Below are 27,901 nucleotides of genomic sequence, written 5' to 3' on the forward strand. Positions count from 1 at the left end.
GGCTGCTTTCGTATACTGATGGCGAAATACAGTGTATACCTAACTCTTCCACACAAAAATTACGGGAAACGCCAGGGTTCGAATTATAGCTTCGCACTTCGCAAATCGCGAAGCAATTTCAGGTTTTGGCGAAGAAAAAAGTTTTTTGAGATAAAAATTGCGAAGCAAAAATTTTTAAGCGAAACTTAAAAATTGAAAGGCAAAGAGAAAAAAGAATCTAACACAGTCTGTATATGTAATTTAATGAGTGGGATCACACGCCTGAATAAACACTTTTTTAAAGTCTTTCTATATTCACTTCATTATGTTTATCAAAAAAACATAATCTCTTTCTAGTACATAAAAATTACTTTTGTTTGCTGAAAGCTTCGTTATAAATAAACGTATGAACGTTTTTGATAAACAATTTTAATAATACACTTATTGTATGCCCCAGACTTTCTTTTTTGGTAGCAGATATGATATATGATAGAAGATGAAATAATCTTTTTCACATTCACACTTTTTAAATTAAACAGGTGTACCAGGAAGAAAATTGTCACGCAATGTTCTAGTTGTTTCACAGTCTTTATGATGTAAAAATATTTTTTCAATAGCTTTTTTGTTTGTTATGTATTATATTATATATTAGAACAGAAAGAGAGCAAAGATAAGCTACAAATAGAATTGACGTCATAAATGAAAATTTGAATAAAGTCATAGTGGGAACCCCCCCCCCTAACTTTAGGGGGGGTTGGAGGTTTTCAGAAAAATTTAAGCAGGTGGGGGTTAGCCTGCTCACAAATCTTAGGTGGGGGTTACCCTATACAGGTGGGGGTGACTTTTTTCAGGTGGGGGTTGGAGAGTTTATTTACTAGTTTTCTTATTTTGACTCAAAAACTTTCTTTCAACCTAGCTCATCATAAACATATACATTGACAGTAAAAATCTATTTCTTCTCAAGTCTAATAATTATAACTAAAGATGTATGAAGTATAAGAAGCATGGAAATTATTTTCAAGTGATTAACCTTGCTTACCCTCAAAATTGTTAAAACAGTCAAAAACCTTTTTCAGGTGGGGGTTGGAAACTTTTCAGAATTTAGGTGGGGGTGGTCCAAGAAGGTGGGGGTTGGGATGGTAGCATTTTTCAGGTGGGGGTTACCCTATGCAGGTGGGGGTGACTTTATTCAGGTGGGGGTTGGAGGGGTGCTGCCCACTATGAAAGTAAATAGCAAAAAGTTTTTTCATGTATTTCATTTGTTTTATTCAAAGCTATTGAAGCTCACTATTGCGTCATTTTTAGCTTAAATGGAGTGGTTAATTTCATTCTTCGTTCATTTTCATACCAACATGGCTTCGTTAACAACTGTAAATAAGTGGCAAAGTTCTCTAAAATGCAAGCTAGATATATTGGAGATTGTCGATGGAAAGGTCAGAAAAATGAAGTGTATTGTTTGCTCTCAGTTTTCTGACAAGATTAAAGGAATGAAAGGATTCAGTCAGGCTTGGGTAGACGGTACAGAATCTATAAAGAAAGATAGTTTGGATAAACACATCAAAGGAGAGCCTCATAAACATGCAAAGGACCTTTCATTGAAAGTTTCCTTGGGTGCAAAATCTTATAACAAGGAAATTGTTTCAAAAACACCGATTGGTAAAGGTTTAACAAAAATGCAAGAAGAAGATGAAAAGGTAATAAGTTTTTGTCATAATTTTGATTAACTACATAATCTGTATACTGTGTTTTCTCTTCTTTTGCAATGTATGTAATGATTAAATCATGAAAATTTAGTTCCTTCTAAAAATTAATTACCCAGCTGGCACACAACGTTGTTTCAACGTACATCCAACGTTCATAACGTCCATAAAACGTTATATGAACGTTAAAACGTTATATGAACGTTAAATCAGTTATATGAACGTTAAAACAACGTTTTGTGCCAGCTGGAGAGTTGCGTTTTATTTTAAAGCTCAAATGCTAATTTTCTAACATACTTAGACAAACCTTTTTCAGTCAGTAAACAAAACTTATAAATGTCTTAAGTTTTTAAATTGAAGAGGGGTGTCTAGAAAAAAGTTTTTAATTGGTTTCACATGATTTTTGTATAGTTTTAAAGAGTAGTATTTCGAATAGAGAATGGAGTGAAAAAAATAGAATCCCCCCTGTATTTATAATTTCAGATCCTGCGCACCAGATTCAACACAGCATACTATCTATGCAAAAAGGAACGACCGTACAGTGACTTTTCAGATCTACTGAGTTTGGAGGAGAAGAACGGTATGAAAAAGAGTCACAGTTACAGGAATGACAGAGCTGCTGCTCAATTTATCGATACGGTTGGTAAGGAGATGAAAGATTCTTTTGTGAATGATCTTTTGAATGCCAACTACTATTCAGTATTAACCGATGGGAGTACCGATGCAAGCATCACAGAACAAGAGGTAGTATATGTTCTCTATCTATCTGGTGGTGAGCCAAAAGTTAAGTTCTTAGGAATAGAGGCTCCGGATCAAGCAACTGCTGATGGATTGAAAGAAAATATTGAAAAGGCTTTTCACAATATCGGGATAACTCCTATGTATGATTCCCTTGCCAATCTGTGTGTTGATGGAGCTTCTGTTAATACAGGCATCCATAATGGTATTGGTGCTAAGATGCAAGTTCATGCACAATGGCTAACCATTATCCATTGTTTTAACCATAATCTGGAGCTAGCCGTTAAAGACTGCTTTGATAAGACATTTTTTAAAGAAATCGACAACATGCTCCTCAAATTATTTTACTTATATCGTAAAAGCCCGAAACGGCTACGTGAACTCAAAAAGTTTGAGGAAATTTATGATGAATCGATTCCAAAACCATACAAATCGTATGGAACAAGATGGATTGCCCACAAGATCAAAGCTATGGAGATTGTTTTAAACAACTATGGTGTATACATCCAACATTTAGAATCGTTAGCACAAACAGACAGTCAGGCTTTGAAGCGGGCTGAAATACAAGGAGAAGTGAAAAAATGGAAAAATGCAAAGTTTCCCATACACTTAGCAATGTACATTGATGTTCTAACGCCACTTAAAGTGCTCAGTTTAGGTTTCCAGAAGGAAAAACATGACCCTGTGCTTGCTGTCCGTCGAATTAAAGAGTTCAATTGGACAATGGCCAAACTACAAATTCTTGTTGACTCATCGTTAGAGGATGGTAACAATGACCGTCTGATTCACATCACCAAACTATTCAAGGAAGTTGCTGATGATGGAAACTATCAAGGAGTAAAGTTATCAAATTTTACAGTCCATCAGAAATCAATCAGTGAGTCATTTGAAGAAATTATTACGAAGCTAGCGATCACAATGGAAAATCGATTTTCAAACATGATGGCATCACCGGTTTTCGAAAACCTCGTGACTATCCTTGACGTATCATTATGGCCTGAGGAGGATAAAGGGCTGTTAGACTATGGTGACGAAAGTGTGAATGCCTTAGTCGATCATTTTCGCTCTCTTATTGAGAAAAAGTGCAATGTTTCTCAAATTTCGTCAGAATGGGATAGACTAAAGCTTTCCCTTTCACCCAAATTGAAGGCAGGAGAGAAGGATTATCTTAAGGTTTGGAAAGAAGTTTTTTCGAATAAGGGGCTTCAAGACGAATGTAAAAACATCTTACATATCATAGAAATTCTTCTCATTACCCCGTTTACAAATGCCAAAATTGAAAGAGTTTTCAGCAGAATGAATAGACTGAAAACAGATTCCAGAAATCGCAGGATAAACGGGGCAAAACCAAGAGATTATCTGTCAAAGCGTCGCTCTGTTAAATCTAAAAGTGGATATTCTGTCATTGATATTGCTCAGGTTACCCTATCTGACCTGGAGAACAGTGATGATGAATTTGAACAGTTTGATTGAGACATTTTGACTTTCAGTCACATGATGATAACTTACTACCACTTTAGCATTCGATTTTATTACTTTTTACTTTCTAGGTTATTCAGTTATTTTCTACAAGAATATGGTTCTATAATATATAATATAATTTTACTACACAAATTTCCGTTCTCGTAGAGATTTCTCGAGACAGTAGAGACATAAATTTATTATTGTTTTGAACACAAAATTCCAAAAAAGGCATACAAATTTCTAAATTCTATCTACTTCACATTTATGTTGTAGATAGAACAATAGATCGTAAATATAGATCGCATTTAATCGCAAATTACATCGCAAAACTCCAAAAGTGCTTCGCAAACATCTAAAAATTTTCGCCTGCGGCGCTATCCGGCTCGCTTCGCTCGCATTTTTTTAGCGAAGCTCCTCAAATTTATAATTAGAACCCTGAACGCAGGTTTGGACTTTGTACCCTATGCTGCACTCAAGCACTTAAGCCAAAGTCCCGCAAAGGCGGGACAAAAATTAGTTTTTTGAAGTTTGCAAAAAAACGCCACATAGAAGATCTTTCAAATTCAGTATGTGAATAGAGCAGTAAAAAATACAACTTTTCTATTTTTCCTTTTTTTTGCAAAAGTTCTAGGAATGAAAATAAAGGGATAATGATAGTTGAATACTATCCATTGATGACCAGCGACACTATCGTAAAGCTAGAATCGCTTCGGTACTCTTCGCTTGAGAAAATGATTGACAGATTGAAGTTTTTCACCCGCGCAGGAGTTCGCGGAGCGTTCTTGGCTCAATCCTCGGACCGCGCTAAAATTGGTAGACTGAGCTGTGATAGATCATTTCGATGGAAGTTGTTGGAATGTTTGAAAGGCTCTTGACAGAAAATCGTTTGTTTTATTGTCAATGATGACAGTGTGGTTATTAATTTTGTTAGATCTGACAAATTGTTGTTTGTGAGTGCACTTTATAGTTTTGATTTCCATTATTAGATGCTGGTTTTAGAGCTTTAGGTCTAAACTGAAATATATAGCATGGTATGGGCTGAGAGTTTCCCAGATCCTAATGACGGTTGAAAATTTAGCCAATCATATTTTGTTATTCATTTACTGGTCACACTTTCTTAGAGAAAGCGCAAGTTAGCAATAAGCAAAAAGCTCGTCCCAGCTGTTGAAAAAACTACTTAAAGCACTATAGCTATCACCCAACAAAATTGTGAATTTTAAGAATTAGATATTCAGAATCTATGAAAAATTTTGCTTTTAATGATATATAACATCATGGGGTTTTGTGAATGTGCTGGAAAGATATTGGTTCTTGAAAGGTCAATAAATGGCCCATTTTGGCTTAAAATTTGATGAAACAATGAAAATCACAAATATGAATAATATATTATTCTCATCGTATTTCAACATATTGCCATCAAAACAATTATTAAATATTTCCCAAGGCATGTATTTTCGAAGATCAAAAATCATATACTGAAAAATTAGCACTGTTTAAAAAATATGGACATTTTTGGAAAAAAATGAGAATGAAACATTTTTGAAAAAAAATCTGTTAGTATTTTTCCATTGGCTATTTCTAAGGTATGACTAAGTCTAAAATTAAATTTTAGCAGCTAAATATTTACCAGATGACTTGTTTAAGCATGTCATATAAACATCAAGTTGATTGATGAACAAGTTTTGGAGAAAAGATAATTTTAAAATGCCAACCCGGATTTTCCGTCACGGCGCAACGCAAACTTTAAAGTACACTAAAGAATTACCTTGGTGTTTTAGAGTGAATTCCTTTAGTGATTCTCAACAGTCCTAATAGGTCTAATATTTTAAACATTTAAAAACTGAAAAAATTCTGCTTTGTTCAATTTTATTTAGAAATTATGATTTTCCGTCACGGCGCAACAGAATTTTAGACCCCCTAAAAACTCCATTGGACATCTGAAATGACTTAATTTCTTCAGTAACTTGAAAATTATCAATTTTTAAAAACATTTGGTAAGGTAAACTACTTTGTAGCCTTTATATGCCCATTTTGTAAAAATCTTGATTTTTGTGAGCTTTCCAGGGATTTTACTTTAGCCTGGAAATCGGAAATCTGGTCATAACTTTTCAATGGAGCATGTTCCTGCTCTGATTTTTTCACATATTGTTCATGAAATGATATTCTTTATGTCTATATAAAAATTTTTGACATTCTGAAAACTCCATTTTTTGCCATTTTTCAGATTTTTTGGGACGAGCTTTTTGCTTATTGCTAGTTCTGAAATTTGGTTTTTATTTTAGTAAGTGAGGACCTGTCAAGTATTCATCAGATTTAAAAAAAATATGCAGACGGGTTCCTGTCTAGATGAAATGAGACTTTTTAGTAGAACTCAAGTTTGCTCTGAACATTCTAATTATCAGTATTGAAGATTCTAGCTTTTTAATATACGAAAATAAAAGAAAACTTTGTCCACGACACAAGTTTATGTTCCATTTCGTTATCCGTTCAATTTTGTTTTGAAAAGATATTTTTTAAAGCCAGAATGAAAAGTTCTTTACAAGCACACACAATTTCAGACTCAATTTGTATGACATAAAGTCCCTAGAGAATTTTGGAGGAAAGTATCCAAGAAATAGAGTTCACCTTAAAGAAAAAATTGATCGAAAAATCTTATTATTTGAAGAGGGATTGCCAAGTTTACAGGCCTTTTTTTACACTGATGTACCGTAAATTGGTCCAATATCGACATCCCTCTTCTAATTTCGACATCCTTCTTTAAATATAGGAATGATAGGAAGGTCGGAATCACTGATGGACTCCTAAGAATGCACGATATATTTTTTTTTTCTATTTGGTTGAGTCGCAGGAGGCTTTGAGGCCCATTTTCGCAACTATAGACGCTTTCAATTAGCGCCCCGTCAGCACCTTGAACTGACTACCCAATTCCCCTCACATGGCATGGGCATGGCGAAGGTACATTCACTTGCCAAGTGAACCGCTGCAAGTGGGAATCGAACTTCAGTCGCCTGTGCAGCAACCAAAGTCAATGACCACTATACCACTGCACCTATATATATGAGATTATGAGCATACATACATCGTAACTTTTTTAATCGTAGGGCGAACTTGGTCACAATAGCATACTTCTCCTGTATCTTTATACCTCCATGGTGTGACTATAAACTGCTTGTTATCTATAGTTTTGGAATGTCTTAAAACACTCAGGAAGATTGCAGAATGTTCACAAACGTTAACATTCACGAATGTTCCAAATCGTTCCTGTACGTTCCAAATCGTTCCTGTACGTTCCAAATCGTTCCCGAACGTTTAGCCTGGGAATCCAAGCTCATCATAATCTTAGAAAAAACAAAAAATACCTCACCTCACAAAGTTCTAAAATTATAGAGCTTGGTGCATGTAGATTAGTCTGACACAGAATGTTATAAACAGTCTGTGTGTGAACCCTTGTTGACAGACTTGCTGAACTTTGGAAACCCAGGCAAACACACATAATCAACTTACCATAAAAACTCTTTCACAAGCTCAAAGACTTTCAAAACTACTAAAAACCACATCAAAACATCAGCCACACACATGTATTTAGACTTCCAGCACGTCTTCCAGCCAACAGCCATTTTGTTTTGAAATGAATCTATGTTTTCATTTTCATTTGTTTTGCTTTTTCTGCAGAGTCCAGTTAGGGAAACCATCCAGGATCCTGCCATTCTATAAACCAGCAAAAACTAAATGACACTTGTAAACTTAAGTTTCTTACCATTTCCCATCGTAAACAACCAAAAACATTGCTACTTCCCAAAGCCGGAGACCAAAACAAATCATCTTCCAAGATTATGGCGCCCTTTTGGATCTATTGTTAAGACCATTTAAAATGGTGGAAAGAGTTGCGGAAAGACAGAGGCGCCCGCTGCTTCAATAGGTGATAACGTCAAAACGCCCAATATGATCTTCCAACAGAAGGCGAGTTAGTTGCCGCGCAAGTTACGTCACGCACTCCACCTCAGCGCACAAAGAACGGTGTTTCAGTGAATATCAATAATTATAAGAATATCTTATGTGCTTAACTTCAGTAAACCTCGAGTGCTTTAATGAAGATGAAGAAGGTAAGAAGATAAAAAATGCGCTGGATAATTTTCATTATAATAGTTTGGTCAATCATTGCTGAACGTTTGAAAAAGTTTTTCCGACGCGAAAAAAAATTTCAGCCGATTAAAAGCACAGTGTGCTTATACTTACTTTGTTTGCTACATCGTCTAGGCTAAAAAAAGTGAGAAAAGACACGAACGCCTTATTTTAATGAGTGTTGTTATGATTTTTTTGATTGCGGCCGCGTACAGGAACTCGCCAAATGTTCCTAACTGGAGTCAGCTTGTTCCATAAATTATGTGCGCGCATCAAAATTATCAAAATGCGCGCAAAAGTACTGCCAAGTAATACGCCGAAAGCTGTCCAATCAGGCCGAACGAACCAACGAACCGACCTGCATTGCAGGGAAAAATCTCCCTGCATGCGAGTTACCTGCGCCAAGCGTTTTAAAAACAAGCAGGAAAAATATCTTAAAACTAGACTGTGAACAGAGTTTAACGCTTGGATTCCCAGGCTACCGAACGTTCTTATTGAGTTTAATCTTTAAATATTAACTTTTGGGCACATCCACGACGCTAAGCGTAAAGGAAGGCAAGGGATCGTTTCGCGACCGTTCTGGAACGCTCCTGAAAATAATTTCAAATGGCCTGTTAGCTTGTTAATTTAACTACAGCATTCGATAAATACCAAGTTGATTCAGAAAACGAAAATGATAGAGGAAAACCAAAGCACCATCAGGAGAACTTCAGAACTTGTGAACTTTTTGCTGAGCTGGAAGCAGAAAATTAATGCTATAACGTACTTGATACGAAAGGTAACTTTTTATTTCTTATCTGTTAACCTTCAAATCGATTCAGAAACTAAGATTAAAATATCAGACGGACACGGGTCATGATCAAAATAAGACCATCAAATCAGAGATAATAAATATTTTTTCTTACTTATCTTAGTCATACGCAAGAGCTATCAGCAAAGCGAGCGCAAGGGCGTCAGGGCGCCACGGGGCGCACGGGTATTGTAGCTGGCCTGCCTGCGCCGCTGCTGCAGATTTTTTCTCTGTCTGTGCCGTCAGCAGTATTTATTTCATTCAGTCAGGGAATTCCCTAAATTGCGGTAGTTTTCATTCGTGGTAAGCCTAATAAAAAGGCTTATAACGGGTACATTATTCCTAGTCGACAAATATCCACAAACATCGATTCATCTACAAAAATCGTACGCGAGAGAGAAGAAAGCTTGTCTTTATGCTATGGCGGCCAGTTGAAGTCTTTTTTCTTGCGAAGCTTTTTTGTCCAAATATAGCTGGTTTGCGTATGTTTTACGAAAAAACTGTTCTTTTTGGGTGCTTCCGTGCCAATTTGAATCTTTCGGATTCTACTCGTTCATTTCTAGAATTCTTTTTACACGAAACACCAAATAGGTCACAAGAAGGAAGATAACTACTAAAAAAAAATCCTCCAGAGGTTTGTTTTTGTATGACTTTTCTGGGTTCAAAAATATTCGGTCGCTCAAAAGTGACTTTCTCGCCCAAATGCAAATTTTGAAGAGGAAATAATTATTATGAACAAAAAAAATTGCCCATTTTCTCCTTGAATCTTGAATTCTGTCTCATTCTATGTACTGCAATTGTGGTATAAGAAAAATGTAAAAGCAATGTTTATACCGCAATTGCATTAAAAGATTACTACCGCAATCGAAGGGATTTTCTGCCTTGTGAAGTTCTTCATTTCTTTAACTCTTTCGATATAAAAAACACTAGCAATAAAGTACAGTTTAACTCGTATTATTTGAAGGCCCTCGCAGTGGTTTGCATGAATGCATGAATTGATAAAAAATGCGTGAACATGAACTGCAAATCAACTTTTCAATTGCGTGAATGCGTGAATCTGTGCTATTTTGGCGTGGACACGTGAATTTTTCTCCTTCTTCCGCTGATTTTGTACAAATTTCCCAATTTTTCAATATTTCTTTCAATTTTTCCCTAAATTTCCCACTTCCCTGCAAAATCAGGTATGCGTGAAACTCAAGAAATAATTGCGTGATTGCGTAAATCGAGGGTCCAGGGGGAGGGTTCTCTTTGAAGGTTGAATGGTCTTTATAACAAACGGATCCAAGCATCTACAATCAGTGACAAAATACTTGGCACAAAAGGGAAATTCACCGGGAAGTTTTGAAACCACAATCGATTTGTAAGTTTTCTAAAGTAGGTTCGAAGAGTAGTGTTTTAGCGCTAGAGTTAAGAGCCTAAAAACCAAAAAACCCCTCTCAGATCGAAATAATCGATGAAATCAAGTTGAAGGCCTGAAGATGACATTCTCACTCCAACTTAAATTTTCCAAAAAATGGTAAATTAGCCAAAAGTGCCAATATGTTATGGCACTGATTGTAGTTTTGAGATCGTTAGCAATGTAAGATTATAAAAATGAAGATGAAAATGAAGAAGACCCGGGGGGGGCACCGACCTTGACGACCGACGGGGACGTGCCGATGGAGTTTCAAATGTCGATCCTGTCAGAAATGAAATTTGATGAAAAATAGACCCTGTCAGAAGAAAAATTCGATGGAAAACCTACCCTGTCAGATTCTACCGTGAAAAACCTATACCCTGTCAGATTCTACCCTGAAAAACCTACCCTGTCAGATTCTATGTTAAAAACCTACTCTTCATACACGTTTTTCGCGTTTTTCGTAAAGTATAATGTGATATCAACATTTCCAGGCTAAAAAATTACAGCATTGCATACAGTGGCGTTGTGGGGAAATCTTTCTTGAGGGGCCAAAGTCAATTTTTAAAAAATTATCTCAGTAAAATTGGTCCTGGGCGCAACTTAAGGCGCATAAAGTATGATCTTTAAGATTGGGGCGTTTAAAAATCTCTTTTGGCGCCCCTTGCTCTTCGGCGCCCCTTCAAAAAAGCTCCGCTGGGGGGGCCATGGCCCCCCGGCCCCCCTGCCACAACGCCACTGATTGCATAAACATTAAACCTCAATACCTAGAAAACCGACCAAAAGAATCGACGACGAGAGTTATGAAATTACAAAGTAAACATATCTTTAATATTATTCAAAATCATCACTCTCTACTTCCACAAAATGTGTTTCAAAGCTAGAAAGGTCATACAATATTATAGATGTACAAGAACAAATAGAACGCTAAAGTTTCAAAAAACGTAATAATGAACGTAGATAAATTTCAGATATCCATAAGATTCCGATTCTCGCTCTAGCATTACTGGCGCTTTTCCGGGATCATTCCGCTAGTTTTCCCGGGCATACCGACAGAAAAAAGTGAATTAATCCAAGCTGGCAAATCATAAAACGCAAAAAAGAAGTAATGTTTTGATTATTTTTATAATCGGCCAACTTGTTTCATTGTTTTCAACTAGTCGGAACTAACTATCATATGTTTTCAAGTGGCAAGTGGAATGTTATAGCAGGAATCGGAATCTTATGTGATCCTACGGTAAGGTTCTCAAAATCAGAACTGATGAAGTCTAGGTTTGAAAGGACTATTTTGCAAGTATAAGCTTTAAAACGACGCTTTTACAAAGAGGACGAGAGGATGTCAATGAGACTAATACAGAAGAGTCGAGAGTATTGTTCTGTTCTACAGCTGTTCTAAGCCTGCAGCGGAATGTCTTAACGACATGGGAAGAAAAAAAACATAACAGTTGAAATAAAAAATCTGAATCAAAATCTGGAAACAATGTTGTTAGTACCACTATTCAGCTGAACATTTATTCTAAATAGTTCAATAGAGGTATCTTTGAAATTAGCCTTGATCCCTTTAAGAGGGCGCAATGACGGGCGTGTGGTGCGAGACATCAGCAGCAAAGCACCTGTGTTGGCTGTGCGATAAGTATTTGCAAAAAGCTGTTTGCCCCTCGCAGGGGTCTGCTCACCGCCGCGTCAAAACGATTTGCAAAAGAACTCTACATGCAAAAACGGCAAAAACAGACCCTGTCAGACACACATCATGAAATTGCGCCCCTGTCAGATCAGGATTTTGCAATTTTAGATACCCTGTCAGTAATTCTGCAACACTGAAAAAGGTACCCTAACCAGCGGCACGTCCCCGTACCTATTTTTGCCTAAGTGCCCCCCCCCCTCCCGGGGAAGAAGAAAAAAATGAAGATCTTGTAGAAAAGTGCTATAACTATCATTTTCACTGAAGTGAATCCTTAATCATCGAACGTCATCACTGTGAATAAAATTCTCAAAAATAATCATTCAGTCAAAAGATATCAAACAAAGTTATAAGCTGATTGACGTCTAAAAACGCTGTTTTCTGCAGTTTTTTGCTGATTTTTGGGGTCAATCACTTATTAACTTTGTATTATAACTTTATATTGAATAAATATTTTAATGAAATTTTTTCACAGTGATGATCTCGTAAGATCAAAGAATCTCTCCAGTGAAAATGAAAATTATAGCACTTTTCTACAAGATCTTCATTTTTTCTTCTTCATTTTCATCTTCATTTTTAGAATTTTTTTAAAGATTTTTTATTTCAAATTGTTCCACTCACTAATATCTTTCCAATGATACCAAACTTATAAAGATTGAAGAATTCCTTCAAAAGTTATAGGTAAATGAAAAAAGAGTGCACACTTATCGTGTACAGACTTTAGTTTATATTATAAAGAGCTAGGATAATAACTGTTACCAGGTTCTGTAGAACTTTATATTGGGGTCGACGTTGTGGTTTTGTATGTGTAGGAATCACTAATTTATAAAAATGTCTTCTTAATATCATGCCTGTGTTAGTATTACCTAAAGATAAGGCAGTGGCAGAATGGAATAGTACTAGGTGTTTCAAAAAAAAGTGTAAAAGTTTGAAGCGAGGTTGTGAGAAAAATAAAAATGTTATGAATCTAAACTGTTCATCATCAGAAAGACGAAAAGCTAACTTAAATTTTGAGCTTTCACACTTTAACTTTAAATTTGCTTCACGTGTCCAAAAGTTATGAAGAAAACTATAACTATTACTGGGCATTACTGCGCATCTTTGGTAAGCTCCCCTCTTCGATCAAGTCGAAAGTCACCGTCAAATTTCCTTATAAATATTAAGAAACTCTCATAAACGACGCTCCACTATTCGACATTCTATATTTCGATGAAAATTCCCTTGAAGTTTTCCCGCTCTCTAATTCGATTTCTGGCTCATTCTTCTCTTAAGGTATTCTTATTCAGCAGAATTTTCAACAGCAAATTACAACAGGTTTCTCAAACCCTGATTACAATAATAGCAAACATATCCTTCATTTTCGACAAACTCACCAAATCTGATGTCAACTTTGTCCATAAATAGGGCATTGCCAGTTTGACAATTACTTTAATGGGATAAATTTTCGCGGGGATTAAATTTCGCGGTTGAGCTCATCCGCGAAATTTTAAGATTTCGCGGGGATTAATTTCCGCGGATGAGGGATTTCCTGATTTTTCGCGGGGATTTAATTTCGCGGATTGGGGTACAAATTAAATTTTTTGAAAAGGGTCAAAACATTGAAATAAAATTTTTCCAGAAAAAATTAAGAATTTTTTTTTCAAGTAATAAGAGGGTGTTTTGGAATAGGGCGAGGAGATATGTATTACAACTATCAAAAGCCTATTTGGGAAAAAAGCGGAAGAGAAATTCGGGATAAGAAAAATTAAATTGAAAATAAATTAACTTTAGTTTCTCATGTCAATTTAATTTCAAGCCAGTTGGATTACCCTCTTGCATTGAAAAGCTTTTAACAATAAGCGATCACTTTATATAAAAATTTTTCCAATACCTCTTCCAAGTTTGTAAATTTGTGAAGAAAACTTTGGGAAAACGATTTTTTGCCAACAAGCATATCGAGGATTTGACCTTTTTCGAAGGTTGCGTGCCCTTATGTAGAAAAAAAAAACGATAAAAATAGAAATTTCGCGGATTGCAAAAAAAATTCAAATTTTTCGCGGAAACTAATTTTCGCGGATGGGCCTTTTTCAAATTTCCAATGGGACTTATTTTCGCGGATGACACCCAAATCCGCGAAATCCGCGAAAATTAATCCCCGCGAAAATTTATCCCATTAAAGTACACAATTTGTTAGGGTTTTGCCTGGGGAAAAAAGACATGTCCCAAAAAAGGGATGTTCCACCAATGGGATTTTAGGGGAATTTTCCCTGAGGCATAACCATCCTATAGAGAAGGTCTGGAGAAAGTTTCAGCTAGATCTTATTGTTTTCCCGTAAATTATGCTAAACGACCCCACTAATACGGACAAGGCTATAAGCAAGAGAAATCGACAAAAAATAGCCAGTTGTTTATAATAATGATTCATTAGGCAAAGGGTTTCGTTCCCAAATTACAAATTTACCAGCAAATAGGACACTATAGAACGCACTGACCTTTATATATCCCTGGACCAAGTTACTCAATTCCGGCCAACCAAAAATCTTTGAACGGAGTTTTTTTGCTACCCTAATGACGGCACTACTCGATAGCGGTGAAAATGCATCGAGAGCGCTAGATTTACTTTCCCTCGAATACTTTTGATGATGTAGCGCCGTTTGGACGTTAATTTTTAACATTGCCATGGCTTCTTCTCGGCTACCAATTCAAAAAAAAACTCTTATCAAAGATGGCGGATGTAGCTTGGAGCAGGGATATATAAAGGTCAGTGATTAAACGTAGTATTTACTTCCTTATTTTACTTCCTACTCCCCCTGTAATTCAAGAAAAGGTTCGTTAAATGAATGGAAAAAGTTCGTTATGAAGTATTGAGAAGCAATCGGGGCGTGATTATGAGATCGAATTTATTACTTGTTGCTATAGTTTTTCTAAAAAACCTTTTTTTTCATTTCTGCATTTGGGGCATTTCGTCATGGAAACTATATCAAGAATTTATTTTTAGCAAAATCCACAACTGTACATACCACGATGAACTTTATTGGCTTCTACGAGCTCATAACAAATATAAGATTACCGCTAATAGAAAAGGCTCCACTATTCAAGGTACTAATCATAGAAGGTTTATAAAATAAACACGTGTTTGCAAGCATCCAGTGATGACGTTTTTGAGTAATTGGGGTGTTTAGTTCATGTACAAAGTCAACCTAGAAGTCCAAATTTTTATGCTGGTGAAATCTTACTCAATTCTTACTCACTTCATCGATCTTTGCTTTCTCAAGTCTCAAAATAATTGGTCCGCAGTTCTTGGGTGTGTACTCCCGGGCACTGACCTTGACGGCCGACTTGGATGTGCCACTGGAGTTGCCGCTGAAAAATAAACCCTGTCACTGTCAGATAAGAACATTTGGTAACCTGGGACCTTGTCAGAAACACATCTTGAAAATTAGTAAACTTTGGACCCTGTCAGATATCTTCAGAGCCTAAAAAAGGGACCCTGACCAGCAGCACGCCCCCGTACATAATTTTGCGTAAGTGCTCACCATCAGTCAAATTACACGATTACACTATTCTAATAAAAGAAAAAGCGTGTACTTACTTTACGACTTTAATCGAATAAACTTTCACAATTTTGGTAAATTTTAGGGAATCAATTTAAAGTTAATCTCGCGAAAAATTCTGAAATACCTAAAATAAACTAAAAATATACTTATTTCGATCTGCATCCTGAATTTTCTGGTGCTGGGATTGTCGATAAACTCACATACTATCAGATGCTCAATAAACAAAGGGTGTCAGTTCCTGCACTTCATTGTTGGAAAGTTTCGAAATTCGCCATTGCTAGTGAAAAATTGCGAAATCTTCCAACAATGAAGAAGCTTCAGCAGGGAGTTTCCAAAATTGGAATGTCCGAATCATCCACGGTATCCAACAAAGACATCTTCAATACCTAAAATGAAATTTAGAATGTTGGCAAAGGAAAGGCAGCAATGGATGTAGACGGACTTCAAGAAGTTGGCTGTTAAAAAACAATTTTAATAGGTTTGAAGAAAAATTCTGAAAATAATACCTTAGAAATCGCCTCGTTAGATCTTCAAAACATGCTCCTTTTTTCCTTTATCATACGAGACAAAAAAACTAAGCAACCTGAAAAAATGAAACATAGAATGATATGTTCGCAACGAAAAAAAGGGGTTGGTGGTTGAATTTAGGGGTCATTTGCAAAATTTTCTGAAATCAAATTCATTGAAATCATCGGGACTTATACCTAGGTACTGAAGAGAATTGTAATCTATTGTGTGCTGTTGTGATATTAGTTAAGGGTATACCAATCAAATCTTTGTCATTAAGCTAGTCATTGGTGTTACGAAATACCAATTTCTTTCTATCATAATTAAATTAAAAAAACCGACCAATTTGTAAAGCAAAAGAATATGTAAGAAAGAAAAGCAAAAAAAAATTAAGGATGTTTATTCGAAATGACAGGAGGTCATAAATTTAAGTGAAATGTGTTAATTAGAGCTGATGATTTAAACAAATTACACAGTTAATTGCCACTAATATAATTTGAAAGATCACTTAATTAGTAAAAGTGTTATTACTATAAAAACAATAGACCAATAGAATAGGTAAGGATTTTCTTTTCAATCGTTTTAAAGTAAATTATATCTTTGATTGAGAAAGATTAGCGGAATTGTCGAAAACAAGAAATCGGCCTTAATTTGAAAACTTTTATGGATTTTATTTGGACTTAAACCTTAAATTAAGGTGGATTTGTCTGTCTAAAAAACGACACATTGGAATTAAAACCTTCTAGAGATGAGGCAATGAATTGTTCTGGCATCTTGATCTCTAGGATAAAAGACTCAATTAAAATATCAAATCAAAGGTGGGACCAACAATATCCAATCACAAAAATAAACGAGTTTAATGTAATCGCAAATGGCGATAAAATATATCTCTGAGAAAAGAATTTTACATAAGGCGGATAAATTTTGCATTGCAAAAAAATCAAATTGAAAAATAAAATGTCAAAAAATAAAAAAATAAATTAAATGTTTTCGTCAGGGGAGTTGAAGGATGGATAAAGGTAAAGGGTAAAGCAAAACATGTCAAAATATAGATTATTTTAAGGCGAAATGTGAAAAAGGAGCTATTTTAATCATCTCCATAACAAGGGAAAAGGGAAAATTAAGGAAAAAACAAAGGTGTTTAAAAGGGAAACGTATATGGTAGTTATGAAGAGAAAGTAAAATTTACTTTTCATAATAATTTGTAAAAACTGTTGATTTGTTTTCAAAAAATCTCTCTAAAACTGATAAAATTCTTTCTTTTAAAAAATAATAATAAACACTTAATTATAATAATAAATGCTAAACTAAAAACAACAAAATAGGTATGTAATAAATATAGATGAACTTTTTTGATACAGTTCTCCGCATAAATTATCATAAATCTATAATACAAAGTATAAATTATTTCAAATTTTTCCTCTAAATTATAAGAAAAAGTTTTTTCCAATTTGAAAATGGATAGGGTCGTGGTGTTTTGTCAATATAAAGAATGTGTACAAGAAAACTGGCCCTCTCTAATGACCAGTTATGTTTCTAAAATGATTTAAAAAAATTCTTTAACCTAAAATTTTTAATCTAAACGGCTTGAAATTTCCATTTTTAGACTGAAAAATCTGTTAAAATTGATTCAGTAAAATATTTTTTCCCTTCAATCACAAGAAAGATAAAAACAGAGCAGCTTAACTTTAATCATGTATACTTTGAGCAGTAAGAGAAACAAAAGCCGTTAAAATAATTGTATTAAAAAAAGAATCAAATTTAAAAAACAACATCAACACAAATTGAGTCATTTAAGCTTTAGTAAGAGGTAATTTCTTTTTCATTCTGTAGGGATTTTAACTACAGGAACCTCAAATTAGACGAAACGAGAATCGGTTAACTATTTCCGAACTCGCCTCGTTTAATGGTATAATCAACGACCGGCGAATATCCAATAGCAATACAATTTCCAATGCTTTAATCTTTTCATCTCTGTGCTTTTTAACATAATAATAACAACCAACATCTGTTCACAAAACAAAAGCTTGTATTGTTTTCTCAATTCAACCAGATTGTCATTATAACAATATATATTTTTTTCATCGCCAGCTTCGTAATAACAAGGGTGATTGGAACATGCCAATTAAGTTGATGAACGTATACCGCAATCCGTCGGTTTTTTGATGATTTCCAATTAAACTTTCCTGCCTTTTGAATAAGAGAAAGACTCAGATGATGAACGATGATACAAGGAAATGATTGGATCATTCTTTTGTTTTTGTTCTCCATCTTCAATCCTTTGACCATTGTTCCTTCGACATTCCTAAATCTCCTTCTTTGCCAGGAGAACACCAAAGAATTGTGAGATGAGAATTCAGTTTTCTCCCCTTAGAGCTTACTCTATCCTCTGCAACTCGCCATCATGCTTTACCATTTGTAGACTAAGTATTGTTTCATCTGCCTTGGGATATTAAAAGAATCTAAAGTGTCTTGAGTGAGATTTTCTTTACCAACTTGTTGACGAATGGTCAATCGGCATAAATCCATCAGAGGTAAAGGTTCCGCTGTAGAAAGGAAAAAATAAAATTAATTTCCAATGTTTTGATTAAGTTAATCAGTGAAGGAAAACGTTTAAAGACATTTAGGAAAAAAGATTTTTATTATACGATTCTTATCGGGGAGTATATCAAATAGAGCGCCAGACAGACATGTCATAAAAGAACCGGCCATAATAAAAAAATGGTTTCGTTCAGTTCAAAGGGTAGAATAATTTAGGTCTGGGCCTTTAAGGGTGTAGATCAAGATGAAAGATGAAAGGAAAGTGTTCAGTGATATTAGAAAGATAAGATTGAATTCCTTGGAGAATGATGGGAAGATGTTGAGTTGAGAAGTCTTAAAAAAACGAATGAACTTTTGGGAAAACAATGAGAATATCTAGCTTTTTGAAAAGAAATTTTCTGAAGAAAAGAAGCGTGTTGTGTTAGTTGTGTTGGGAAAAATTTGGTTGTGATGTATTCATGCCTCTTTACATTCTTTTTGTTCCAGCTGTCGCAAAGGGAGATAAGTCTTGAATAACAAAAATACGATAAAAAATAAGAAAGGGAAAGAAACGAAAGAAGAAAAAAAAAGAAAAAAAAAAGAAAATTATATACTTTAGCAAATTCATTTTGTTGTCAATAAAAAGCCACGTGCTTTCTTTGTAGTCAAATGTTTATTGCCATAAAACCCTTTCTTTCTAAATTCTTTTACAATGTTTTCAATTTTCTGCTTTTGCCGTCCTCTCTCTTATCTGTTTATTTCATAAAATCTTCTTAAAATTCTAAAAAAACACCAAATGGAACCCGAATACTTAAATTTCGCACACGAAAAAAATTTCTGATTGGAAAAATAGCAATGACTTTGCAACAAATTTCACATGATTCCACGAGTTTATAGAAACAAGAAAACTCATTAAAATTTACATAAATGTATTTAGTTTCGAAGTATCTTAAAAAATCGAGGGATGCAAAAAAAAAGAGGCTGACGTCATCATAAAATTAAACAGTAATATTAATATTTTTCCTGAATACGTGATTAAACAACACACGAAAAGAAAAGAGGCAGTACACCTCGAAATATCATAACAAAACACTCGTTGATCATGTATAGTCGTCAAAATAGAGCCTTTCCTCAACAGATATATATGGGTTGAATAGATTAATACAGTGTGACGTCAAAAGATGAGTAGTGATGTTTCAGACAAAATCTCAATGTGTATTTAGATCAAAAGACACACATATAATATGAATGATGTTTGATTCAAGATAATGTTACAGAGCTTTATTCATGACATCATGAATGTAAAATGTTTGATGATGTTTTTTGGGGTCTTTAAACAAATCCTGTAAAATATCTTCTTTTTAAGTGCATGACAAAGTGCTGATAGTGATAGAGAATAAGAAAGCTTATTTTAGATAACGATTTATTTTTTTCGACGAGTAGGGTTAACTTTTCACAAGGCATTAACAAGTTTCGTATGAAAAATGAGTGAACAGATTGTATCAGTTTTTGTTGTTGAAGAAGTGAGTAAGAATATCAACAAAAATAAGACAATGAAACGCAATTAAATGTTTCATAATTAAAAATTAACACTATTTCATTATCATTATATTCCGCATATCATCACATGTCTGTATGCTCATTCATTCGTCAGCAAATGTGACGTCACACATCTACGCCACATGTTCGAAAAGTCAAAAACAAAAAAAAAACACATCCAAAATAACAAAAAGAACAGAGAGGGAGCAATTAAAGCCAAGAGCAATTTTGGTTTTTTTATTATTTGATCATATGAAAGAAAAGAAAGAAAAAAAACATCTCAACTGGAAGAGGAAACAAAGGACCGACTCATTATTTTGTTACGGAAATACAAAAAAGACGATAATGTAATTCCGCTATACTGACGAACTTTTCCTTTCCTTATCACTGTGTCGAAATTTGAAACAAAAACTTTTTGACCAAGTTAGGTATTAGAAAAAGGATGCATTTTCTGTTATTAATAATAGAAAGGTTTGAAAATAGTCTCCCCTTTTTAAGGTAGAAAGGTTTTTCATGGACGAAAGAGAAGCTGTTTTCGCTAATGTTTATCATCTTATCGTTGAGGCTTTTGAGAAGTATTTCGTGAGCTTGGATTCCCCTTAATAAGGCCATATTACTAGTTCGTGATAGAGAAAGCAATACAAAAATGAGAATTTGGACGAGAGAAAAACACTGTAGAAAATACAAGAAAGAAAAAAAAACACAACAAATTTAAAGACCCCTTTTCTTGTTACATTTTTATGGTATATATAGTAGCTCACGAAAAGGGTTTATTTCAAGAAAAAGTTCCCTTTTTTGAAACAGAAAAAGACTAAAGCCACAAATCATTGGTTACATAACGACAAAAGATCTTATTGTTGTTGAAAGCCTTTTTAAAGTATAGGAAATTATCACATGAACACTATAGGAGACAAAGGGTATTTCTTTCCAATGCTATGTCTAAGGAAGCGACCTTAACGCGACATCCTGAAGAAATTATCCCAACGACTAAAAAATTGTTGTCAACTAAACAACAACAACGAAGTTTTGAATCACATATGAAAAGCCTTGAGGCCTGAGATTTCTTGACAAACAAAAGCATCGAATGTCCTTTCTTTCGAGGTTGCCTACTGTTTGAGACTCTAAGAGTGAGACCCTTTTTCAAAGAAAACAAATATTGGCAGAAAAAATGTCACTCTGTCACTGCGAAAAGTTCAATAATAACACAGAGAAAAGGAAAATACACAGAGTTTTGCAGTTGAGTGTTAACTTTGAAAAGAAAATAAGACACGCTTGAATTCAAACACTGGGACTCTGATTGACTGAAAAAAGGAAAAATTCTTTCTACTTTCTCTCGTGCAAGCAGCTCTCTCTTTCATACGAAGTTTATCAAACACAACACAAAGGGAGAAAAATCTTAGATGAAATAAAGGAGAAAAGATAGATATATAAGAAGAAGAAGAAGAAGAAAAGAAACTGAGAAAGAGAAGATGGAAAAATAGACATGGTATTTTTTTGGGGGATAAAAACTACGTGACAAGAAACAAAACAAAACTTACGTTCTAAGCCACCAATGTAGTTCATTTTGACTTCACAATGTCCCCATACTGCCGATACTATCGGGTAAACAGTTTGTCCTTGTAGACCAGTAAATGCTACTCCTAAATATTGTCCATCTACTTCGAAACTTAATTCTCCTCTGTCCATATCCAATATACAACGAATGGTATCTGGAACTATAAAATTCGCATCTGAGCCTAAATTTTTTGGATAAGTCTGTGAAGAAACTACTTTTTCGTTATGAAATAATTTATTACGTCCCAAGTCCCATCCCCAACTTTCTTGATTTGCACCGACCAGACAATGATATCCAGCACAATGTAAATTAGCTTTTTTCGTTGCGATTCCTACTACGGCGTGTGTGCCTCGTTGACGAGTTGACCAAGTATAGTCCCATACATGAAGTCCTTTAGAAAATCCAACTTTCCCCCTTATAGCATCTGTACTTTGTGCTACAGGGTGTCTATGAGAAATTCTACAATCGTCTTCTTTAACGTAAATATTCATGCTACGGTCATCTGTATTCCACCCATGATATTCCTGTACCTTTCGGCTGGCCGGTGGCCTATCCAATAATATTTCCAGTTTGCGTGGTCTGGGAAAACAATTCTCGTTTTGATTTAAAGTGTCTCTTTTGCCACAACCGTGTTTTAATCCTCGTCGCTTTATTTTGGTTTCTTTACCGTTATTAAGGGTTTCAGTGGTCCTTTTGGCTGAACTGATACGCGAGCCCATCCTTAGGTAGTCTCTGTGAATTCGGAAGCTGTGTAAACGCGTTATGATGGCGGTACTTTGGTTCAATTATTATTCAACAATCTAAAAATCCAGTAAAAACAAAATTATTTCTCAAAATTTACACATCGAGAAAATAATTCTTCTTCTTTTTTGATGGAAACAAATGAATTTCTTCGTGGCTTTTTTCACCAATAAACCAAATGGGCAATATAAATGCACTCAACGAAAGCCAGTAAGTGATACAACACAACAAAAGTCTTCTTCAAAGAAAATCTCACAGTAGTTCAAGCTAGTCCCTTCTGTATTCTGTCTCTTCTTGTTATAAACACTTCTCGATTCTACTGTTTATATCATCAAGTGTTGTCGAGAAAAAAACTAATACTCGTTCAAATCGTCGTCTGTTCTTTTTGATTTCAAAGAAATGCTTGAAAACGAATATTCACGAGTGTTTTTCTCGTTAAGAGTGCGTGCTCTCATTGGTTTATGGTTTTGATCTGAAATTCATTGAACCATAAACTTCTCTTATATTTTGCCCGTTTGCTTTGAATAACACAAGTGGTCGTAAATAGAGAGACGTTATTGAGAAATCAATAACAAAAGAAACTCTATTCAACAACGAATAAATTCTAACAATGAGAATTAAACGCATAATTAAACCGATTGTTTTTTATGTTTCACTTCCGAATAAATTATGACGTTTTTTCGCATAAATTGTGATTGTGAAAGCAACGAGAGACGGGCGAGAAAAAGAGTTGTTATGTATTGAACAACATTTATGAAAACGAGTAGCGGATTTCAAGGCCGGTTGCATAATTAAGTGTCGTGCTCTTTTTTCTTCATGGACAGCGTGAATATTTGAAAACTAGACGGGGGATATCATATTGAAAGAAAAAAAATTTCAGTTTGAAATATTCATATCTAGCTTTTTTTTCTTTCATTTTTCAAATATGTTAAGATTTACTTCTCCCTGAGACCCCTGTATGATGATCCACTTCTTAACAGAGTAACAACAAAAAATCTTTTGGGCTGTCCTGATTTAAAAGTTGAAAACAAAACTATTAAAAAGGATATATAACGGAAAGCAAATTCAATAATTTTACTTGAAGACCTTTTTCCTCTCTTTGAAGACACACTGTTTCATTTAGATATTATTTAAAACGTGTTATTTTAGAATAATTCTATTGGAAATTTTAGTTAAAAACGTAGTTGGATATTTAAAATTCCCTATTTTAAGTAAAAACTTTCTTGGGGCCTGACCCGAAATAATGACATTCTTTACGACTAGTATAATATAGGAAAGAACTGTTAAGATTTCTTTTTATTCGATAATCATGATAAAAAACCCGTTAGTTGTGTTTTAACCCCCTGTCGCGAATCTTAAATTGACCACGTGCTTTTTCTTCGGGAAAAAAAACACCAATGTATTAAAATAAACCTAAAATGCGCGGGAAAGTTCATTCAGAAATGAACATTTTTCTATGGTTGGTTGGTCCGAATGATTGTTTCTTTTTTCTCAGCTACATAGCACCGTTCAAAGCAAACGGGAATTTTTTTTCAATAGATTAGTTTGCTCACTCAAGCATGATTTCTCATCTGTTGAGGTTCAATCAAAAATCATTTTGAAGAACGAAAAAGTCAAAGAGGCGTTCTGGTGTGTGAACAAAAATTTGATCATTTTGTTTCAAAAGGAAAGAAACAAAAAAAAAAGGAAGAAAAATTTTAATGAAATTATAAATTCATCAAATTTATGCATTGTTTGAAATCAAACAAAACAGATGGTGACTGATTATAGAACGAGTTGATCACCCTCATCATAAACAACACACTGTATAATCATAGCATGAAACAATAAAATCGATTTCTTCCTCCTCATCATCGATGCCGACTTTTTAAGAACTTTGTTAGTCTTTCCTGTTTTGTCTTTCTACAGTATAAAAAACTTTGATTCTTCTTCTTCTTCTTCTTCTGGTTACTATTGTTCTAACTACCAGCAACTGTAACTACATGGTAATTAATTTCTAGCTCTACCTCTTCTGGTTACCTTTCTTCTGGATAAGTACTTTCACTAAGGTAAAGTTAATACCTGAAGTCTCTTACCAACAGCTTTTTTGTCAAAAGCCCAAGTCGATTTCATCAATACTCATTCTTAAGCCACCACTTTTAAGAATGTTTAACTTTTTAAGTTGAGCAATGTAAACGATACTTCTTAAAGTTTAACTATGAAACTGAAAGAACAAAAATACTCGACGAATAAAGTATAGGAAGATAAACAAGTAAGAACAGCGAAACAGAAAGCGACAAAAAAAACATATGTAACATAACAACAAAACAAAAAAGACTAACTGGAGCACTACATAATCTGTCATAATCTCTCCTACATAATCCCTCTAAAATTCGTGTCTTTCCAATTCCAACTTCAAAAACAAGAAAACCTTCCCATCTAAACATCAACAAAGTAACAAAAGATACCCAAACATGTATACCTACCTACCTACCTACCATTTCATTCATTCAAGCATCTCACATACGCCACCTCCACTAACTCACTAAGTTGCGGTTTAACCAATTACAGTCATTACCTTGCGTTACCTCATCAAAGGAAGAGACAGAGTGTTATATGTTGACACCTATGTCAGAGACAACAGTCTCGCATAGGCCACAAGACAAACAATTAATATGTGAAAGGTGAAAGATATAACACGTGTGAAGTAACAAACATTGAAACATTGAAGGGGTGAATGCATTTATTTTGAGAAAGGAAACACTGGCTGTAATTACCAATTGGGAAAGATGTGTTAAAGGGGATAAGTTTTTACAGAGAAGGAAAAAACAATGATTAAAATTCAAATTATAAGTGAATAATAATGAGATATCGGAAAAAACAAATCTCAGATATCAGAAAAGAAAACTTTTTAAACTTTTAAAGCGTAAATTGGATTCAAGAAGATAACGGTCCTATAACGGGATGACTGTTTAGTGTCATAAAGTAAATATTAAGAAAAATCATTTATCGCAAAACTTTTAATGATTCATACCGATGTCTAAGATAAACTTCGAAGGACATCAAATCAGAAAACTCATATCTCGGTTTACAGTAAAGCATGTATGTCATCAAGCCCCTTTGCCTTGGTCCCACTGAGCAGATAGGTTTTCGAAAAGAAAATTGGGATCATATAACTTATAACGTCTCTTTGATAACAGAGGTCGAAATGATACGCTAAGCCGTTACAAGTGAACTTCTTTTCTGCTAACACTGTGACTATATGTAATCTGTGGATATGTAACTTTTGAGCTTCTTTGCTCCTAAAATAAGACATATGACAGTCAGATTGATTTTCTAATATTTACCAGACAAATTAATATATGTATGATAAATTGCAAGCTTTGACAATAACGACACATGACTCAAATGACAACGCTTGTTTATAATTTGTGTTATATTAATAGACCTGTTTACACTATTTTGCTTTTTCTATAGGAACAGCGTGGCTCAAAAAGAGTTCGTACTGTAATTGCAACATAACAACAAGTTAAAGAATATACATCTTGGAAAAAAGGGATCGAATATGGCCGTAAATTAGGCATGATAAAAGAAAAGCTAGAAGATTACGAATCAAAGAACAATACAATCCTTGGGGAATCACAATTCATAAAAAATAAGAATACACGTTTGTTTTTTTCATAAGAACGTCAAAAATTTTCGAAGCCTTCGGATGTTCTTAGTTTTTTGGATTTGAAGCCTATAAAAATGTTCTTAAAATGTTATTATTTTCAGCATTTTTTGAGCATTTTGATGTAATTTCTTAAGAAATTGCATGTTTTTAAGTCTCCAAAGCCTTAGTATGTTCTTAGAATGTTCTTAAATTTTTGGGCCTCGAAGCCTTATGTTCTTATACAGTTTGTTCTTATAAAAAAAAACGTGTAAATGTAGAAGTTTCGTATCATGATTATAAAAAATGAGTTACTCATCATCGTCCTCCACCTAACTATACTGTCTATGTTTTATCTCTCATTTGACCAGTTGGCTTATATCATCCACCATCCTACACAAAGTGTAATAAAAATGATCGATCTACAGTATTTCAATAACAGTATGATGTCCCTTCGACTGTTGTTATTAATTGGAAATGAAAGTTTTTAGATTGGCAACTGATCGAAATTTGTTATGATATAAGTAGTAGTTGTTGTTCCTCTTCCTCTTAAAAAAAAAAGTTACTTTAAAAGTTACTTTCGTTTTCTCTCTATACAATAGTTCATGATGACAGGGCAGAATTTTTTGTCCTGGAAGATGTACATAGACAAATATATAGTTTCATACTTAAACTTGCCTGTTTAGAATTTCTCGAGAGGTATCACATGAGGATTTCTAATAATTGAAATTTTAGGTCCTTATATTTTGCCAATGATCCTGTCCAAATTTTCTATCGTCAATGTGTCCGAATTAGTTTAGTAACAACGGGGTAAATTATCAAATACACAAAAAGTTTGAAGAGCAAGATTTGATTTAGAAATAACTGACTGACAGCTAGACTGGAGTCGTTTATAATGCGTGTAACACAGTAGTATAGACGTTATGTGATAATACGATTATTGTTAGGGGATTTAGTTTGTATGAACTAAAATTAAAATTGACTAAAATTGTTCCCTCCTTTACTTTTTGTTTCTACTATGTCTGAATTAGTCGTCCAGCTTGCTAGACTTACTGACAGCCAACACATGGCAAAAAGAAAAAAAAAAGTATCAATTTCCAAAATTTGTTCCGAAAACAAACCATTACCTTCCGCTAAATTTGGCACGTGTTTATTTTTACATACGTAGAAAGAGCTCTTTAAAAGTAAAAGAAAAAAGAAGCTTATTATTTAACAAGTAGATCAATGATTACCAGATTGGTATCACATAAAAGTTTTTCGTCACATTTTATGTCGTTGATGAAACGTCATCCTTAACTTTACACGAGGGATCCGATATCACAACAAAGACTGCTCTATTTTTAAAGGAGCATAATGTGAAAGCATGATTAAACATTTTAAATCATCAATCCTTTTATATTTATTAAGATGTGTCACGATCTCATAGGGGTAATGATGTTTTTGATACACGTTTTTTTTTTATAAGGAACCTTACCTTTGCTCTGAGCCTGGAGTTCCTTATTTTTACAGAGAATTTCAGTCTCAAAGTTCCTTATCGAGTTCCTTACTACATAGGAAATTTTGAACTTTTTGCCCCTTGAAAGATCGAAATTTGGTCAAATTTGTCCCAATAAGGTACATTATTTTCAAATCCACTTATTCTCAGCCTGAGCAGTTCCTTAACAATTCCTTATTTTTTGAACCATTTTCAGCCTCGAGTTCCTTATAAACGTGTTCCTTATAAAAAAAAAACGTGTATCATACATGTCGAATTATTATATACATCAACGTGACATGCGTAAGGTGAATGTCCCGTTCCGTGCTTATTTTTTGAACGTAAAACAGGCCCTACGTGTTTTCAAGTGCACGTTTTTCATAACGACATCAAAAATCTTTAATGCTTTTAGATATTCTTAACTTTTTGAGTTTTAAGCCTAAAAATGTTCTTAAAACGTTCCCATTTTACCATTTTGTGAGTATTTTTCTGGAATTTCTAAAAAGAATTGAGTGTTTTAGAGTCGGTAAA

General features: G+C 34.3%; 2 protein-coding genes across 2 annotated transcripts; one reads left to right on the forward strand and one right to left on the reverse strand.

Annotated features, from left to right (window-relative positions):
- The first annotated feature begins 1,331 nt into the window (after nt 1-1,331).
- Nucleotides 1,332-3,890, forward strand: LOC136801793 (zinc finger protein 862-like). Its single transcript, XM_067058461.1, has 2 exons — nt 1,332-1,673; nt 2,163-3,890. The coding sequence occupies exons 1-2, from the start codon at nt 1,332-1,334 to the stop codon at nt 3,888-3,890; spliced, it is 2,070 nt and encodes a 689-aa protein (XP_066914562.1).
- Nucleotides 3,891-16,768: 12,878 nt separating this feature from the next.
- LOC136801844 (protein gustavus-like) lies at nt 16,769-22,759 on the reverse strand. The gene is made up of 2 exons (XM_067058511.1): nt 21,511-22,759; nt 16,769-18,459 (listed from the first exon to the last, which is right to left on the reverse strand). The coding sequence occupies exons 1-2, from the start codon at nt 22,244-22,246 to the stop codon at nt 18,323-18,325; spliced, it is 873 nt and encodes a 290-aa protein (XP_066914612.1). The 5' UTR covers nt 22,247-22,759; the 3' UTR covers nt 16,769-18,322.
- Nucleotides 22,760-27,901: the final 5,142 nt, after the last annotated feature.

This window comes from Clytia hemisphaerica, unplaced genomic scaffold, assembly GCF_902728285.1.
Source record: "Clytia hemisphaerica strain Z4C2 unplaced genomic scaffold, Clytia hemisphaerica genome assembly, whole genome shotgun sequence".
In the NCBI taxonomy this organism is placed as follows: domain Eukaryota; kingdom Metazoa; phylum Cnidaria; class Hydrozoa; order Leptothecata; family Clytiidae; genus Clytia; species Clytia hemisphaerica.